General features: G+C 61.5%; 1 protein-coding gene across 6 annotated transcripts in view; it reads right to left on the reverse strand.

Moving 5' to 3' along the window:
- The window catches only part of COL16A1 (collagen type XVI alpha 1 chain), an 83,274-nt gene extending 66,327 nt beyond the window's left edge, over positions 1-16,947 (reverse strand). For all 6 annotated transcript variants that reach the window (XM_019512261.1, XM_019512259.1, XM_019512260.1 and 3 more), the window contains exons 1-8: positions 16,851-16,947; positions 15,450-15,566; positions 9,028-9,102; positions 8,144-8,261; positions 2,539-2,662; positions 1,682-1,957; positions 1,365-1,445; positions 727-861 (exon numbers count right to left, since the gene is read on the reverse strand). In XM_019512261.1, the coding sequence (XP_019367806.1) occupies positions 727-861; positions 1,365-1,445; positions 1,682-1,957; positions 2,539-2,662; positions 8,144-8,261; positions 9,028-9,102; positions 15,450-15,534 (894 nt within the window). In that variant the 5' untranslated portion in view covers positions 15,535-15,566; positions 16,851-16,947. The remainder of the gene's footprint in view (positions 1-726; positions 862-1,364; positions 1,446-1,681; positions 1,958-2,538; positions 2,663-8,143; positions 8,262-9,027; positions 9,103-15,449; positions 15,567-16,850) is intronic.
- Positions 16,948-17,607: the final 660 nt, after the last annotated feature.

The following is a 17,607-nucleotide window of genomic DNA, read 5'->3' on the forward strand; positions in this document are numbered from 1 at the left end:
GCAGACACACAGACAGCACCAGAGCGTGCAGCTGGCTGGGCGGCACTGCTGTACCCAAGCCTGTCCCCTGCCCCATGCAGGGTCCCTCTGCCCAGCACACGTGCCCCAGCAGCTCTGCTTTGGGGGATTAGCTAGTCTGGGACAAGAGCACGGCCAGGGTTGAGCAGACAGCCAAGGAAAGGAGGAGCAGAGAGATGCACCAGGGCCCTGTGCCCAAATGCTAGTGCCTCACCCAAGCCTGCCGGGGCAGCTTCCCTAGATCCCAGCCCTCTTCCACCTGGGAGGCACTTTTCAGGCCTCCTGCAGCTGGAAGCAGCTCTGATCCTCTCCTGCAGCCCCTGCTTCCAGTGGGAGAAACCAGAGAGCAAACAGTCCTGCTCCATCTGCCAGATCCTTAATCTCTTCTCCAGCTCTTACCCAGGCACAACCCCTCTCCATCACACACACGGCGCCCTAAGCATTTTCCCAGCTCTTCCTGACATGCCTTCCAGTTGGCCAAGCCCTGGTACCAACAAGTCACGCAATACGCCAGGCACGGGGGCTCTACAGCCAGAGACATCTGGGAGGGGGGCTGCCACTGCCCGGCTCCCTAAATGCTCTGCCTCACTGCTGGCCTCGTCTAGCTTGTCTAGCTGGCTGCAGGCTCCCAGCCCCAAGGGTGGTTGCAGCTCTGCCGCTTCCCAGCTCCTTCCTCCCATGCACCTGCCCCAGTCATCCCCCTCTCACCTGGCTCCCCAGGGTCTCCTCCAGGCAGAAGCAGCGGGTGTACACCTTCCCCTCCGACTGGGGGTTGATCTCGATCAGGTTGTTGTTCTGCAAGGCCTCTGCTTGCCTCCGGGTTTTGGGGGCTTCAGAAGGGCACTGTGCAAAGGAGAAATGGGAACTCATCAGCCTGTGAGAACGGGGTATTGGAGCCACACAGGGGCTGGGAGTGAGCACGGCCACCAAGCCCCCATGCACAGACAGGATGCAGGAGGGCAAAACTCAAAAGATCCTCCCCCATGGACCATTAGGGAAAAACGACCCCCAGGCTTTGACTGACAGATGGAGGCAGCAGTGGGGATGCATGATCCTCTGCAGCAAGGACATGGGGAGCATCTTCCTCCTGCTCGGGGAGGAAGGATGCTCTGGTACTCAGAGCACCAGGCTGGGATGCAGGCCTCAGTTCAACCCCCAGACTGGCCACAGGCTTCCTCTGTGATCCGGGGGCAAGTCACTTGCCTGCCCTGGGGTGGTGCCCAGATGCCAGAGGGGTGACAGCCAAGTATGTATGTGGAGAGAGAGCCCCTTGGCCCACCAGCCCCAGGCAATCCCAAGAGACCTGGGGCTTTCAGGAGACCCCGGACAGTGAGGCTAATACTCACCCCGCCAGCTGAGATCTCGCAGCAGCTTTCCTGCATGGCCAGCTCCGGGCTGCAGTAGATGTGCGCCTGCTGGATGTCGAACTGCAGGAGTGGGAACACGTGGACCCCATCAGAGCCACAAAAAAAGGCAGCTCCCACTCACAGGGAGCCTCTGCATGCCCCTGCCCCGTCTAGAGGATGGACCCTGTTCCCTCTTGCTGCAGGCCACGGGCCCGTGACACGTGTGCACACACACACCCTCTGACTGCTTTCTGCTTCCTCACCCCAGCCCTTCCTGCCCAGACTGGCCCCATCAAGACCCATGCACAGTGACCCACCTGGACTGGCACACCCTGCACAGCATCCAGACCAATGAAGGTGTTGCCCTCGCCAGCCACCGCCTGCCAGGGCTCCAGGGGCTTGGCAGAGATGTAGTTGCAATCGATGTGGACCGAGACCCCCCGGCTCTGCACGCTCAGCACCATCTTGTGCCACTTCTGGTCAAACAGGGAGGTGATCCCCTTCCCGGTGAAGACCGTGCTCACAAACTCCTTCTCCTGGCCCTTGACCTGGAACTCCAGGCTCCTCTCTTTGCCGTGGACTGCCAGGGAGAGCTAGGGAGAGAGGAGATGTGTTGGCTAAGGGCAATTTCTACAGGTGCCGGGGGGAAAAGACAGCCAGGGCCAGTCATAAGGACAGGGCCCAGTGGGCCGAGGAAATCCCCAGAGAGTGGCACCTGCAAAGACCCTGCCTGGTAGTCGGGGGCTTGGACAGCTAAGGCCAAGCTATTGTGCAACCATTGGCACCAGCCAGGCAGTTTCTTCCACCATGTGGGGTGAGGCCTGGGGCCAGTTACAAGGCAGGATCCCAAGGTGGCACAGCCCGTGGCACACAGGGGACCCGTTCCAGACCCCGCAGGTGGCACTTTGCACAGCAGGTCATTGCTCCCATGCACAGGGACAGAGCATGGAGCCCGCATCTCCTTGATGCCATGGCTGGCATGGCCCAGAGAGCACATGACGTTGGCCAACCAACAGCCATTAGCTCCCAGGGAAAAGCCGACTGGCAACCACCCTGCACCTGGTCTATTGGGCGACTCTGGAGCCTGTGCTGTGGTAAAGCCAGTGGGAGTGGGGCATGAAACACCAAGGGGAGGGCGAAAGCAGGAAAGGAGAGTGCTGCAGGCCCTGGGTACCTGGGGGTAGCCCTGCCGGTCGGTGATCTGGAAGAGATACCAGTCCTCCTTGCTGCTCTTCTTCTTCAGGAGCAAAGTGATGACAAGGGTGAATTCCTGAGGCAGGCCAAGGGGGAACACCTGCCTAGGAGTGGGGCAGGGAGAGGAGGAAAAGAGACATCAGTGGAAGCACAGACTGACATCGCTATGGGGAGCTGTCTCCTCCCTTAGCCCCGCAGGAGCTGTCAAGGCAGCACAAGCACCTTTCCGGCACGGAGCCTGGCAAGCTGCGTGTGTGTAGGTGTGTGTGTGGACCCACAAGGACATCTCTGCCTCCGACAGCACGGATCCACATGCCTTGAGACCAGCCCAGATGCTGCCTGCGCAGGGCTGAGGCTGTGCATGTGTCTGCAGGGGTCTCTGGGAGTGAGACCCACCCATTCATCCGCATCTGCATGTGCACGCATGCATGCACCGCTGCGTGAGCGAACATGGGCGCAGCCATCCATGCAGGTGTGAAAGCGTGTGCCCTTCCATGGGTCCGTGGGCATGAGACCAACTCAGAGGCATGTGGGCATGGGTCAATGTGCATGGATCTTGCAAGTGGTGGATATGGGCAGGCGTAAGGATAAAGAGACCCCCCGCACCTTTAGGGCACTCTTGGATTCCTGTAAACCCCCAGCACCATCACTCCCAAACACAGCTCCCTTTGGGCATGTGGCAGTGCACCCATGCCAGGAGATGCGTGGCCGGAGATGCCATCCCCCCTAGACTGCATGTCTCATCAGTGCATGACGGGAGCCGGGGGAGCCTGGGGCTGGAGACCTGGAGGCCACACAGACAGCACAGCTCCGGTCAAAACAGACCCGGCTCGTGTGCTGGGGAGAGGGAAGAAGGGGGGCTGAAGCTGTTTGTCTCAGTGCTGCAGGAGAGAAGCCAGCGCTTTCGAAACAAGAGATAAATCAGAGGCAAACAGCACGAGGGATAACCAGGCCCAGACAATAGGGGTATGTATACAGGTAGGAAGGGTCCATTGGTTTGTCCTGGCAAGCTCCCAATGCACCGGTGCTCCCGGGGAAGATGCCCCAGCACCCCTCCTACAGGACCCTAGCCCCCCATGTGCCATGCAGCATCTCTCCACTGCACCATCTCCCTCACACACCCATTAGACCCTGAGATGTAGTCCATAGAGACTGGGCCCCTTCCTCCTGTGGGTGCCCAAACCCCTGCGGCTGGCAAGTGACACAGCCCCGCTCCCCCCCAGGGACTTCCTTCCCTGCACAAACAGAAGCCGCTTCCCACTTTCCATTCCCCTCAAGCCAACAAGAAGGAAAACAGCCCAACCACAGCCCCCGCGCTCCACCCCCCGAACCAGGCAGCACCGACAAGTAGGGAAAGCAGCAAGAAGCCCAGGTCAAGACCTGCTCCTCCTCTGCCGTGGCAGCTGCCAGCAGCCAGGCCTACTGCTCCGGGCACCTGGACGGCGGATCAGACAGTGCAGGAGGCCTGGAGGGCTCCGCAGGATGGATTAAGCTGGAGCACGTGCCAGCTCCAGCTGCCGAATTTCTCCTGCTGTTGCAATCGCATCGCCCAGGCATGAGTCAGTCCATCTCTGTACAGGATGCTTCTCCCAGGCTCCTGTCCCAGAGCACTGACTATCTGCATTGGGCTTGTGCTTGGGCATGGCCTGGGCACTTGCAAGATGATGGGGATCTTGTGGTGCTCAGCTCATGCAAAGGGACCTGAAGCCAGACTGCAGGGCATGGGCAGGATCAGGGCAGTGAACTCCCAGCAGGCACAAGGGTGTTGGGCCAGGAGAGCTGTGGCAGCTCGCGGGGAGGCCAGGTACAGCAGCTGGAAGTGAAGGGAGGTGCTTCTCACCCACACAGGGGTCTGGCAGGAAGACTATGTGAGCAGGGGGACCCATCTCCTCAGCCATTTCTCTGGGACGGGCGCACTATCAGAATGGCCTCATCTGCCCCCAAAATGCAGCTGCATCTGGGGCAGAGCATGACAGCCACTCAAGGCAGCACAAGAAAGTCCTGTTATCTGGAGCAAAGTTGCAGGGGAACCTGTGGAAGCAGTGGCATGGTCAGGACGCCTGGGTTCTCCTTGCCAGAAGTCACGGGAAGGAGGCAGTGGCCAGACAGGCAGTGGGACCGGGATCCCACCATGTGCTGCATGATCCAGCGCCCCTGCCCCATCACTGCTGCCCCTCACTCAGGATGGCCAGGCCAAAGGCATTTTGCAAAGGCAGGACTGACTCTCCTATCTCACCCAGTGGGGGGCCAGCTGCAGTTTGGAGAGCCAGCTAGGACCCATCACAGCTCCGCTGACCTCCCCTGGCAGCCACCAACTTGTCCCACAGATCCCAACCCAGGCTCAGGCGGTGGAGGACCCACATCTGCTCAGCTGGGACCCAAAGGGGCCACCCCTTCCCTGCGCGGCAATAGATGTCGTGTTACTTAACGGCAGCCTCCATGGTGACGTGCACTAGACAGATACAGAGTAGGAGATGGGCCTGGCCCCCACGAGCAAACGATACCCACAGACAACAGGAGGGAGGCTGGAAGTGCGGAGGTGAGGTGACTCCCCTGAGGTCACACAGAGAGGCTGTGGCAGAGACGGGCAATGACCCTCCTCCCTGCCCTTGCAAAGCCTAAAGCAGGGTGCCAGCCTGCTGGGCTGCAAGGAGGGAGGGAAACAACCCCGGTCTACATGCTACTGATCCCCAAGCCTCTGGGGCCTCCTCCTGGGTTATAGACACTACTTCCACACACCAAACATGTCAATGGCTCCAGCATGCATCTGCAGACTGCAGGGTGACCCCGACACAGAAAGCAAGGGGCAAGCATGGGTCTCCAGGTCCCCCGGACAGGGGGATGGGGCCGACCCCAGCTCCAGCGAGGTGCAAGTACCAGGCGAGGGAGGACTCCCACCTTGGCCCGCAGCCAAACGTCCGGACTGCAGCCAGGTTTGCTGGCCCTGCTGTCTGGCCTGGCTGGCCTCATCTCCACCACCCCAAGGGTTCCCTGAGTCTCTGCTCTGGAGTGGGACCAACTTCCAGGACTGGGAGAGATTGGGTGGGTAAAAGCTCTGCTGGGAGTTGGCAGCACCCCAGAGCTGTTGGAGACAGCAGGGTGGATGTGGACAGGTAGGGAAAGAGGCTCCAGGGACCCCCAGCAGCTCCCGTAGGGGTGGGGATGGCAAGACACTGCTCTGAGGCACTGCTGCCCTTCCAACCTGGTGGCAGACCTTGGGCATGAGACCCAGCGAGGCAAAGGGGCCTGTGCAAGTCTTTGATGGGAGCAGGAATTGAACCCAAGGACCTAAGACCAAGGATCCTTCCTCCCCACAACTGCCCATCCTCCTACCAGCTTGCATCCTTTCATGAGATATCTCTGGGCCTGGCTGGGACCCCAGCCAGCTCTGATGGGACTGGGCCGGCGCTGGGAGGAGCCGGTGAAGGTGGCAACACGGAGGGGAGGCATTCGTACGGCCCATGGCCTGTGCAACCAGCTACTTCCCACGCTTTCAAGGCCGCTGGTCCTGACTCATTTCCATGCCTGGAAGGCTCAAGCAGTCGAGCTCCCAGCACTTTGTACACAGCCCGTGCAGGAAGCACTGGGCAGGGGCACACAACGTACACATGCCTCGCTGGGCACTGCAGAGAGCAGCGACCCCCAGGCCTGTCCCAGCAAGTAGCAGCTACCGCTGGGGAATGGCACAGCAGGACCCGACCCCCCTGCTCGGATGCTCCCAGGCCCTCGATGCAGCCTCTGCAAGCCCAGCACGTGGGAGAGCCCATCCCCAGCCAGCCGCACGCAGGGTCGGGAGGGGAGAGCGCCAGCGGCTCCGTCTAGAAGCTAAGTCAGGGCTAAGCATTTCCATGGGCCAGTCTAGCCCCCTCCCCTGCCGGCGCCTGGCCAAGCGTGGGAGAGAAACACACGCCTGCCGGAGCAGGCATTGCGTAAGCCTGGCCCATCGCCCGGCCCATCGCCTCCCAGCATGATTTACTTTCTAGGATTGAGGCATCCTCAACAGTGCTCACCCTGTGGCCCCGGCCTGAGCCCCCCCCCAGCTGGCACCTCTGCAGAGCGAGCCACTGCACCCTGCCACCTCCCCAACCCCCACCCAGTCCAGGGGGAACGAGCCCCCACTGCCAGCGGCTCTGCAGCGCCCGTTTGGCATCTCCCGCACTGGTGCCATCCAGCCTGGACGCAAGCATCCGGCCTATTCCCCAAGGTCTCGGCTGGGTTACAAGCCGCACCCTTGCCCTGGGTCTCTGCGGCGAATGCCAGAGGAGCTCCCTGGCAGGGCTCCTGGAGGGCACATCTAGCAAGGGCTGGGCTAGACGGAGTTAAGTGTACCCACCTCCCGCCTGGGATGATTCATCCACCGTAATTCACCACCTGCCATCATGCATGACGCTGGGGGAAGAGGCAGGGGGCAAAGGAACCGCTCCAGGGCCTGCTCTCCATGCACAAGACAGACAGCAGGACGTGCTGCCCAGAAGCAGAGGCTTGGCTCCAGGACTCAGTGAGAAGATCCCACTACTGCTCCACTGTGGCATTGTGCGGGCCCCTGCTGCCGCCCTCCAGCCCCGGGGAAGCCATCCTCCGAGTCCTGCAGTGAGGACAAGTATTGCCAACTCCCACCTAACATATCCATGCTGGAGTCTGGGAGCATGGTTAAATACAACACTGCCGGGCTGCAGAGCAACACACCCCCTGCGCTGGGTAACGCCCTGTATAGCTACTGCTGCACCCTCTGCGCGCTGGATAACCTCTGCACAGATGCTGCAGCTGTGTCCTCAACCCTCTGCATCCCCGGACCCCCGTCCCTTCTCCTGCTCAGGCTGCACCTCCACACTGAGGCCAGACGGCTGCCCCCGCACGGATGCCCCACACAAGGGCAGCTGGGCTGCTTCTGGTGGCAGCGATGGCGCAGCATAAAACCGGATACACAAAGAAAGGCAGGATACTGCCTGGTCCTGCTGGGGGCAGGGAAAGCAGCTAACACCACCCCGTGCATTTGCCCAGAGGCCCAGCTCCTGTATATCAGCAGAGATCAATATTCTCAAGCCATGAATCTGCAGAGCCACGCCAGGACCCCCCTGCACCCATAAATGTGAGAGCAGGAGGCATCACCGCACGCACGGCAGTCACCCCGCGCAGGTCAGAGCCAGGACGATGGAGCGGTCACCACACAAGCCAGCTACAGTACGGATGCCCCACACAGCCCATGATCACGCACAGCCGCCTGCACAAATGGCTCTGGTATGACACAGTAATGCCCTGTACCCCCCCAGGGCGGGCATGCAGCGGTGTTTTAGGGCAATGGCCAGTCAGTGCATGACGACTGGGTTGGAGGTGAGTAGCCACCAGAAACATGGGCACGTGCAGAGATTTGTGCCCCAGGCACCCAGATTGAAAACACAGCAAAGCCAAGTAACCCCCAGACACCTCCCTACCGTGCCCACTCGCTCCCGCCAGCAGGAACCAAGGGCATCGCGCCCCACTGCCAAGAGATTCAAGTCCCATCCTCCTGGCCTTTCTACCCACTAACCCTTCATCTCTTGACAGCATTAAGACCCTGGCCACTGAGGAATCAGCCAGACACTCACTCCGTGGGCCGGACCAGAGCAGTGCTGCCCAGCCGCAGGATCAGCGGCCCTTTGGGGTTGCGGATTTTCTTGACAGATGAGGTCTTCAGGAGAGCAAACCTTTTAATGAGGTTAAACCCTGTGGGGGAGAGAGAAGAGGAGCCCGGGTGAGACCAGGCCAAGCCAGCAGAGTCCATGGGACCGCATGGGGGAAACGCCACGTGCTGCAGAGCCTGGCAGATCTTCAGAAAAGGGAAAGGAGCCGCGGCTCCAGGGCCCCTGGCTCCCCCGGGGGCGAGGCTGGGAACCAGGCAGGTTCTGAAGCCAGCCGGGCGGGTGGGCGGATGCCGGCCCCCGTGTCTCACCTCTGCAAGCTGCTCTGAACCTGACCAGCAGCTTCCAAGGGGAAAATACATCCCAGCCCAAAGCTCCTGGGCAGCTTTGCTCTGCAGCACAGAGCTGCTCAGCACTGAGGGCCCAGACCCGGCACTGCAAAACCTGGGCTCCACGCCTGGCTCCGCCCCAGCTCCCTGCAGGGCCATGCACACCTTGCCCCATCCCCTCCGCCCTGCTTCCCCAAGCAGGGGTGGCGGCTCTGCCCGCAGTGCAGAAGGAGGTGCTCAGCATCCCTGGGGCCACGGTTTGTCATAGGCTTCTCTTCCACCCCCAAGCGACCAGGGCTGTGGTTGGTCCCAAGTCTCCTCTCCCCAAGGTGTAATGATGAGTAAGGGGGTTCACTGCCCCTGCTGGATTTGCCTTCCTGGGCCCAGCGCCTCCTCAGCATCCCTTGCCCCCCCACCTCGGTTTCCCCCAGCAGCTCCACAGCCCAGACCTGAGCACGTGGTGCCCTGCACGGACCCGCCACGCTGCAGATGGACCCTGACTGAAAGAAGAGGGCTCCTTACCGGTGATGTTGGCATGGCTGTCACTGCTCTGCTCCAGCCTCAGCTCCTCTTGCTGTAGCTGCAGACACAGGTCCCCTGGAAAACAAACTGCTGTCATCGGCTGCGCCCAACAGCTACGTGCGCTCAGTGGGCTGGGAGCTGTGGGGGGGGGACGTGGGCATCAGGCTGAGCATGGCTGCATGGATCCCCGTGCTCCAGCCTGTGTCCCGGGGCTGTCCCTTCCATCTGCCCCGTTCACGGATGGATATCCCCTGCCCCGACCCGACTCTGTCCTGGCGGGAATCAGCTTGAACCAGCCTCACAAGAGCCAGAGACTGGCTCTGATTCATGCACCAGCACTGCGTCGCCTCCACTTGCCCCGGGAAAAAAAATCAGCATCTGCCCAGGGGATCCAGGAACCTGCCAGCACCCAGAGACAAAATGCACTGAAATCAAGGCAGTGGCTGATGGAGCAGGACAGAGATGTTGTTTTTGCTCTGGCTTTTGGACTGCCTCCGCGCCCAAGACCCCTGCTCTGCTTCAGAGACTGGGCCTGCCAGGAAGGCATCACTGTAATCCAGAGGGCCAGCCAGGCCCAGGCCTGGGACATCCCAAACTGCAATATCCTTTCAGGAGGGTCTGCTCCCCCCTCCCTGGGGCACAGCTGCTCCCCTTTGCAGCATGGAGTCCCGAGAGGCAGCTCCAGGTCTCCAACCCCTGGATCGCTCCTGGATTGTGTCCTACTGCCAGGGACTTCCCTGCCAAAGCCTCTTCCTCCATGAAGAATGGCTCTTCCTCAGTGGGCTCCTGGAGCCCATGGCCCTGCAGTGTCTCTCCAGCACATCAACTTAGTCAAGGACCACAGGATGGGGTGGGGTCTCCCGGGCCCCTGAGCGCACAAGCTGCCGTTTCCTAAAGAGGTGCCCAAAATCACCACTTCAATCCCTCACCTACAGCAACGTAGGCCAAAAATACCCTGAGCACCCTGCACGATGCCACCAGCCAAGCCAGGTGAGGCCAGGGGGTGGGCTCAGGCAGCTCTGAATCCCCTCCGGGGCACCAAGCCCATAGCCAACTTTGACCAGAGAGAAGGGGAAAGGGGTCAGGACAAAAGAGAAGGGGGGTGAAAGAGCCGGGCTGGAAGGGACCTCCAGAGGTCATCGAATGCAACCTCCTGCCCGAGGCAGGACCATCCCTATCCAAGCCATCCTGTACACACCCCATCTAACCCCTTAGCTACCCTGCACAGTCCACCCCGACGCAACACAAGATGTAACACTCACACCTGGCACTGGTAAAGCAAGGGGACCAGAGCGCCCGCCGGCCTGCTGCCGTAAAGGTGGTTCATATGCGCTCCAGAGGTCCCAGGAAGAGGGTGGTGCCCTCTGCTACAGAGGAAGACCAAAAGCCCCTCTGACCATGGGGTACAAACCCCTCTTGACCCCCGATGTGACCCTGAGCAGATGGGCTAGCCAGGAAGCCCCAGGTTTAAGCCCCTACAGGAGCACTGGTACTCTCCTTTCCCAATCCCCAGCCTTCGCTGCAGCCGACACGCAATGCCTCTGTGGAAGCAGGGGGCAACCAAGCAAATCCCGGCACTTGTAGCAATAAGAAGGGGGGAAAAATCCTTTCTGGCATCCTGTGGCAACCAGCAAAGCCCAGAAGCATGGGAAATACAGCAAAACACAGGCAAAGCTACACCTAGATCATCCCTGCCCGACGCCTGTCCAACCTTTTCCTGAACACCTCCGGTGATGGAGAGGCCACAGCTTCCCTAGGCAGCCTATTCCCCTGCCTCGCTGTCCTAACAGCAAAGTTGGGGTTTTTTTCCTGAGATCCAGTCTGAACTGACGTGCCTGCAACTTCAAGCCAATGGTCTGCGTCGTGCTCTCGGCAGCACGGGAGGCAAGATGTTTCCTCTCTTCTTTGTGGCAGCCCTTCAAGTATCTGAAGACTCCTATGAAGTGCCCCTGCGAGCACTTTTTCTGCAAGCTGGACATGTCTGCTTCTGTCAGCCTCTTCTCACTGACGATTCCCAAGACCCTTCCCGCTGCAAGGTTACCTTACTCTGCAGATGAACCCAGCAGGGCTTGGCTTAATCTCAGGCAAGATCACGGGGTAGCCCGTGGCAGCACAGCCCACGCCAAGCTCGCTGTGGGTACCCCGGGGTGAGGAGACCTGGGGAAGGCAGTGATGCTGCTGAGCAAAGAGGCAGAAGTAGAAAGGAGACCTGCTGGGAAGAGGAACGAAAGGCACCGCCTGGTTCTCCTCTGGCTTCGTGGAGGAAAAGGGTCCAGAGGAGTTGTGCCACCCCACATAGGCACAGCAGCCAGGGGACATGCTCCCCAGACAGGGTCTGCTTTGCCCTGTCACCCCTGCTGTCACAGCTGGGTGAGCCAGTCTCAGCACTGACCCCAAGGAGTGCTGGCAGCCTCTTTAATCCAGAACTGTGTCCTGTCCATGCCCAGGGATGCCGGCAACACACCAGTGCACCAGACGGACCTGCTGATTGAACCCACCCCAGGGGCCCCAGCTCCAAAGCCCAGCCCTTAGTCCCTCTGAGGAGCACTGGAAGAGGGTGGGGAACGCCCCAGCCCTGCACTGCCAATGTCAACTGCTTTGCTGTGGCAGATATGCAGCCAGTTCTGGGGTGGTAGCTGTCAAACAGCTCACAGCAACACGCCACAACGCCCGGAAAGAGACCACTGCATCCCTCCAAGCCAGCTGCACACAGTGGCAGGGAGCTGAGTTCAGACACTGAGGTTAACCCCTGTGCTCCCCGGCACTTCCAGCACCTGTCTCGGGCTGCTGCGCGCTGGAGAGACCGCAGTGCCTGCTGTGCGGCCTCGTCACTCAGCTGATGCTCAAGGCTTGACTTGAGATCTAAGCCGATTCCCAAATACGCTTTCCGTGGACTCAGTTGCAGCCAGGGAGGCAGGCCACGGCAGAGACCGGATCCAAGGAGAATCCCAGTTTGTAGAAGCTGGGCAGACAGTTTAGTGCATGGGAAACGGGACATCACATGGGCTTTTGCCACCATAGTAAATGCTGCTTGGCCAGTGAGCAAACAATAGCCTGGGACCCGCGGGCTGGATTTTCACTCAGTAACTGAGACAGGGCCAATTCAGCATGGGAAAGCTGAACCATATGAAAAAGTCTGGACTCAAAGCCAATGAGCCTGGCTCACACAGCAGCTCCCAGCTCCTTGTAGCCTACCCCTAGAGCGAGAAGGATCTGCAGGAGTCTCTACAAAACGCGCATCAGGTCCCCCCCCGGCAAAGGGCAGCACAGTCTACAGCTCCCTTTAGCAAACTCCTCTGCCCGCCTGGAAACTCAGCCGCTGCAGAGCCACCACGAGACCTCCAGACTCAAGAGATGCCATCCAAGGATGCCCAAGGCTGCCTGGTGTCCGGGACCAAGACTGAATGAAGCGGAGAGGGCAGCTCTCTGCATGGAGCTAACCTCCGTATTCCCATTGCCGGCCTGCGTCCAAACCTGCTCCCACCCTCCCCACAATTAGCAGGCCAGGCCCAGCCCGTGCTGCTAGTGCAAATGCTCCGATTGCTCACTCCCGCAGGGGTCACTGGCTTAACAAGAAGGCACACAGAGCCCGGGGCCTGGGTCAGCTTCCCTGTCTACAAAATGATGTTGCCGGTGCCTGGAGGAGCAGAGAAGCCCTTGGACGTGCAGCCGATGCCAAGTCCTTGCAGAGAACAGAGCCGGTTTCCAGCGATCTGGGCTCCGATGTGCTCACGGGCAAAGGAGGCTCCCCACGCCCCTCTGGCAGGGAGACGGTGCCGTAGGAAGAGGGACCCGCTCCAAGAGGAGGCCCCGTCAGTGATTTCACTGCTGGCTGCCACCCCGCCCAGTATGACTCCAGCCTCTTGGCCCGTCCTGCCTGGGCAGGCGTGTCGGGGGATCAGCTGGAGGGGGAGGCCCGTGCACATTGTGCACCGCAGGACAGCGAAGTGCATGTGCTCCGGGTTGCGGCATGCCCAGCTTGGCACCTTTGGGGCGCTCCACGCTGGCTCGGCCGCTTCTCCAAGGCCTCCTGGCTGCCAGATGGGGAGAGCAGGAGGTGATGGAGCAATTGGGATAGTGGGATCCAGACATGGCATCACAGGAGCCCCAGGGCAGACTCCAACGGGGGACCTTGAATTCCCCTCCTCACCCCCAGCTTCAGGGCTCCTGGCTGAGGTGCCAAGTCCAAAAGCTGGGCCCAAATTCCTGAGCCCCTCTGTCAGCTCTTGGCCCAGCCTTCCCTGCCAGTCCTGGCTGGGATGCTCCATGGAAAGGCACGGGCCTCAGATCTCCATTGCCCCAAACAGCCGTTCGCACCATCACAGACCTTCACGCACACCGCACTGGTGGAAAGGACTGAACAAGAGGCCTCTGCATTGTGAGGAAGAGGGCAGAGACCACACCACGCTGGTGGGGTTTTGGGACACTGGTGCGTGAGCTCTTGTCACCAGCGGCCTGCATCACCGTGGTCAGGCTGCTTCCCCTCTCGGTGCCTCAGTTTCCCCACTGAAAAGCAGGGGTGCTGTCCCTGGCCTAATTCCAAGGGATGCTCTCCCAGGATGTGTCACCCATCAGACACCAGCTCCTCTCTACCCCAGGAGACACCAGCAGCAGGAGGAGCGAGCAGCTCCCAGCAGGGAGAGGGATTTTCCAACTCTCCATGCCCCAGGGACCCTTTGGGCATTGGGGACTCGTGCACAGGGCCAGCGTGCCTCTTAACTAGCCCTGACAGCAGAACAGAGCCCGGAGAAAGAGCTCCCTACAGACAGGACCCCCCACCCCAGCAGGTCACTTCTTGTCCTGTCCATCACTGCTTGAGGGCACCCCCACCCCATAAAGCACCTCACCACCCTGCAGACATCCCCTGTGCATGGAAGGGGAGAGGCGCTGGGAACAGGGGAGCACGAAGGCACCCCCAGGGTAGAGCAGTCCCCCGTATTTTGGGATCAGTGTGTCCTAAATTAACCAACCCAGGCTCGTTAAATGGAAGCCAGCCTGTCATTTCCGGCTAATAAACCACATAGTGCAGAGGGTGAAGGAGGGAGGTGGGGGTGGCATCTGGGCCCTGCAGCTCCTGCAGGGGCCTGGAGGAGAGGATGGGTCCATGAACCGCTCTGTTAGGCAGCATGGGGGCTGGGGCTAGGGCTGGGCAGACACATGCACACCCACCCTGGACATCATGGCCCCAGCTGCACTGCCGCCATCCAGCTCCAAAGCACCCCGGGGGCACTGTCCTGGGACACACTTCGCCGTCCCATGCAATCAAAGGCAAGTCGGGCCAGAAGAGCCCTCCAGAGGTCATCTAGTCCAGGTCATCGGGTCCTGAGGCAGGACCGTCCCCATCCAAGCCATCCTGTGCAACCTCCTAGCAAAACTGCAGTCAACCCGACGCAGCGCAAGATGTAACACCCAAACCTGCCCCCGGGAAAGCAGGGGGCCACAGTGCCCAGTGTCCTGCTTCTAGACAAGGTTGGTTATACACACGGTTGTACGGAGATCCCAGGTAGTGCCACACACTGCCCCCCACCCCCTCCCAGCTACAGAGGAAAGAAAACCCCCCCAGGCCGTACCAATCTGATCCAGGGGCAACATTCCCTCCTGACCCCAATGCACCGTCAGTCTGCCCCTGAGCAGAGGGGCAAGACCCTTTAGCCAGGAGCCTCGGGCTTTGGTCCCAGCCCAGTCAAACCTGGGTGGCTGTAGCCAACACCCCGTACCTCTGAGGAAGGCTTAAAAACACCCTGACACATGGAGCAGAAAGGCAAGGGGGTGGGGGGCAAACCTCTCTCTGTGAATTCCCCCCTGCCTTCCAGGAGGCAGAGAGGAAGGGTTGCCCAGTGGTTAGAGCAATGGCTTGGGCTGTGAGCACGTCACAGGGCCAGGTCCCCAGCTGCAAAGAGACCTAATGAGGTGCAGCGAGGACAAAGGCAGTAAAGGCTGGAGGTGCCCCAAGGCCTACCTTCCCGAAATGCCCCTTTCTGCAGGGCTGGGGACATGACCCCACACCGGACTCTGGGCCCCAGCCCCTGGTCTTCACGACCAGGCCATCCTCTGTGTCATCTGCACCCCAAAGGGACTGGGGCAAGAGAGCAGGGCCTTTTGGGGCTAACGCTTCCCGCAGCTGGGACATGGGAAGGAGCACAGCAGGGCCTGGGCTGCGCTGGTGCCTGCTTGAGAATAACTAGCAATTCGCAGAGGAGCCATGCCAAACCCCCTCTTGCCAAGCACCGAGGGGACCAGGATTCGAACCCAGTGCTTTGCGTACAACAAGCAGCAACCTTCCCTGCAACCCCCTGCCCCTGCAGCCTGGACCCCAGCCACCCTGTATCCCCCGCCTGCTACTGCTCCAGATGCAAGCACCACAGGCACTGCTGCACCCGCACCCCCTAACCCAGCCCTGCCCTCGAACGCAGCTCTCTTACCTTCTCCGGACGCAGGCAGCTTCCCGCCTCGGCAGGCTCCCAGGAGGCCGGCGACACAGAGGGCCGAGGCCCAGATGCCCCACATGGTGCTTCAGAGGGGCTCAGACTTTGCTTTCCCTAGAAGCAAAAGGGGCCGGTGCAAATCAGATGCCCACCAAGAGGACGGCTGCTAGGTTTTGCATTGGCAGGACCTTGGCCGGGAGCCACTCGGGCCCCAGAGCAGGCACTTGGCATTGGGGAATTGGAGGGCAGCTCTGGGCCAAGCATTGACTTTCCAGGATGGGCACAGACAGGCCCAGGAAAGGCACAGAGCTGAGAACCGCACTCCAGGGGAACAGGCTCAGCCTCAACGCTCCCCGAACCCTGATCTGGTCCCAGGACCGGCTGTTTGACCCACCCGGCCTGTGCCATAAGGGGTGGAGGCAGAGCCCACAGCGCCTCGCCAACCACCTGCTCTCAGGACCTGCCTCTCCGCTCCCCTCCAGCTCCGGACCCCAGCGAGCGCTCCCCGTGGTGTCACGGGTGCAGCATCTCCCGGAGCCCCTGGGGCTCTGACAGGCCGTGGGCATCACCCCGCCGGCGTGCAGAGAGGAAGAGCCGTGCGTGCAGATGCCACCCAGCCTGGCCCCCACCCAGAGCCACCGCTCCACCAGGCAGCATTCAGGCCCATTGCTGCGGCTGCCACGCCGAAGCCGTCTTCGGGCTTCACGCGCAGTCCAAGCGCCCCCGCGCCCCAGGGAAGGTCCCAGGCGCAAGCTGCTTGATGCAATGGAGCAGGGGCTGGTTCAGCAGCCCGCACAGGCCTTGCGGACGCCTGCCAGGGGCTGGTTTCCAGTCAAGGGTTTTTTTTAGCAGGCCCCGAGACGAAAAGCTCCTCCTCCTCCACGACTGTGCTCAGACGTTTCCCTGCTAATGTCCCGCTCAAGGCAGAAGACCTGAACCAACCCCGCACCTGGAGACTTTGGGCTTTCCTTTCCCTTCTCTCCCCGGCAGCTCAGGCTGTCTTTTTGCCCCGACGGAGGGACACTCGGTGCCCCCCGATCTTGCCCAGCCGTGCAGCTGATCCCAAAGACACCCCCAGCCAAGACTCCCCTTGGGCTCCAAAGACCCCTTCTCCCCCACATGTGCACAGAGCCACGCAACCGGGGCCTGACGGGCAGGCAGGGGGTCCTGCTCCCAGCAGCCAGGAGGGCACAGCAGGTGCCAGGGTCTTGCCCCCCTGCCCGGTGGAGACGTAGGGCCAGCCGGGCCAAACGAAAGGAGGGGACGGAGGATCCGGCAGCAGGAACAGCTGGATGCACATCTGTTCTGCACCCCAGCGGGTAGAGGGTGAGGCGGGCGGGCAGGTGGGCAGGGGGGGTCTGGGATGCAGGAGAGGAGGGCAGGGGTGCCCACGCTTACCTGCCTGCGGTGCTGGGCCCGCGCCCCGCCGCTCCCCGGGCGGCAGCGTGCAGCAATGCCGGAGGAGCTGTGCGCGCAGCTGGGACGGGGAAGGGAAACCCCCTCCTTCCCTCCCTGCTCCCCGCCCAGGCCTGACACGGCTGCAGCCGGCTTCCCCGCCCGCCGGCGGCGGGGCTCGAACCCGCACAGCGCCGCAGCCACCCCTAGGAAACAGGCTGGGGCCCCTGGAGCCACCTCCTCTGCTTTCTGTGCAGGGGGAAACTGAGGCTGGGGCAAGGCGAACCCCCCTTGCGGGAAGAGTGCAGCACAGGGTGCCAAGGGGCCCGTGGGGCTCCCTGGACCTCAGTGCCAGCCGCCCACCAGGGCAAATTAGTGTGGGCATGGAGGGCAGGCCGCATGGGGTCAGAGGGCACAGCCCGGTGCCCGGGGTGCCCTGGCCGCTGTTCCCCAACCCCGGCTGCTGGAGAGAGCGAGGACAGAGGCAGGGCCTGGCATTAGCGTCCCCCCATCCGGAGCCGCCGCCGACTTCCCAGACCAAAATAGCTCCTGCGAAAGGCGCCAGCCCTGGCTCGCGGCAGGGGAGTGGGGCTGGAGTCGGAGCTGCTGAACACCCAGTGCTCGAGGGGGAGATCAGCAGCTCAGGCCCCCTGTGCCCTGGTGGGAGCTGGCACAGCCCTGGGAGCCTCCCGTGCACGTTGCCAGAGCGCAGCACCCCCGCTGCACCCAGTGGGCACCTCATGGCAGCTTCTTGGACCTT

The sequence above is a fragment of the Gavialis gangeticus genome, unplaced genomic scaffold (genome assembly GCF_001723915.1).
Source record: "Gavialis gangeticus isolate Ggan-Ray unplaced genomic scaffold, GavGan_comp1, whole genome shotgun sequence".
NCBI lineage: Eukaryota > Metazoa > Chordata > Crocodylia > Gavialidae > Gavialis > Gavialis gangeticus.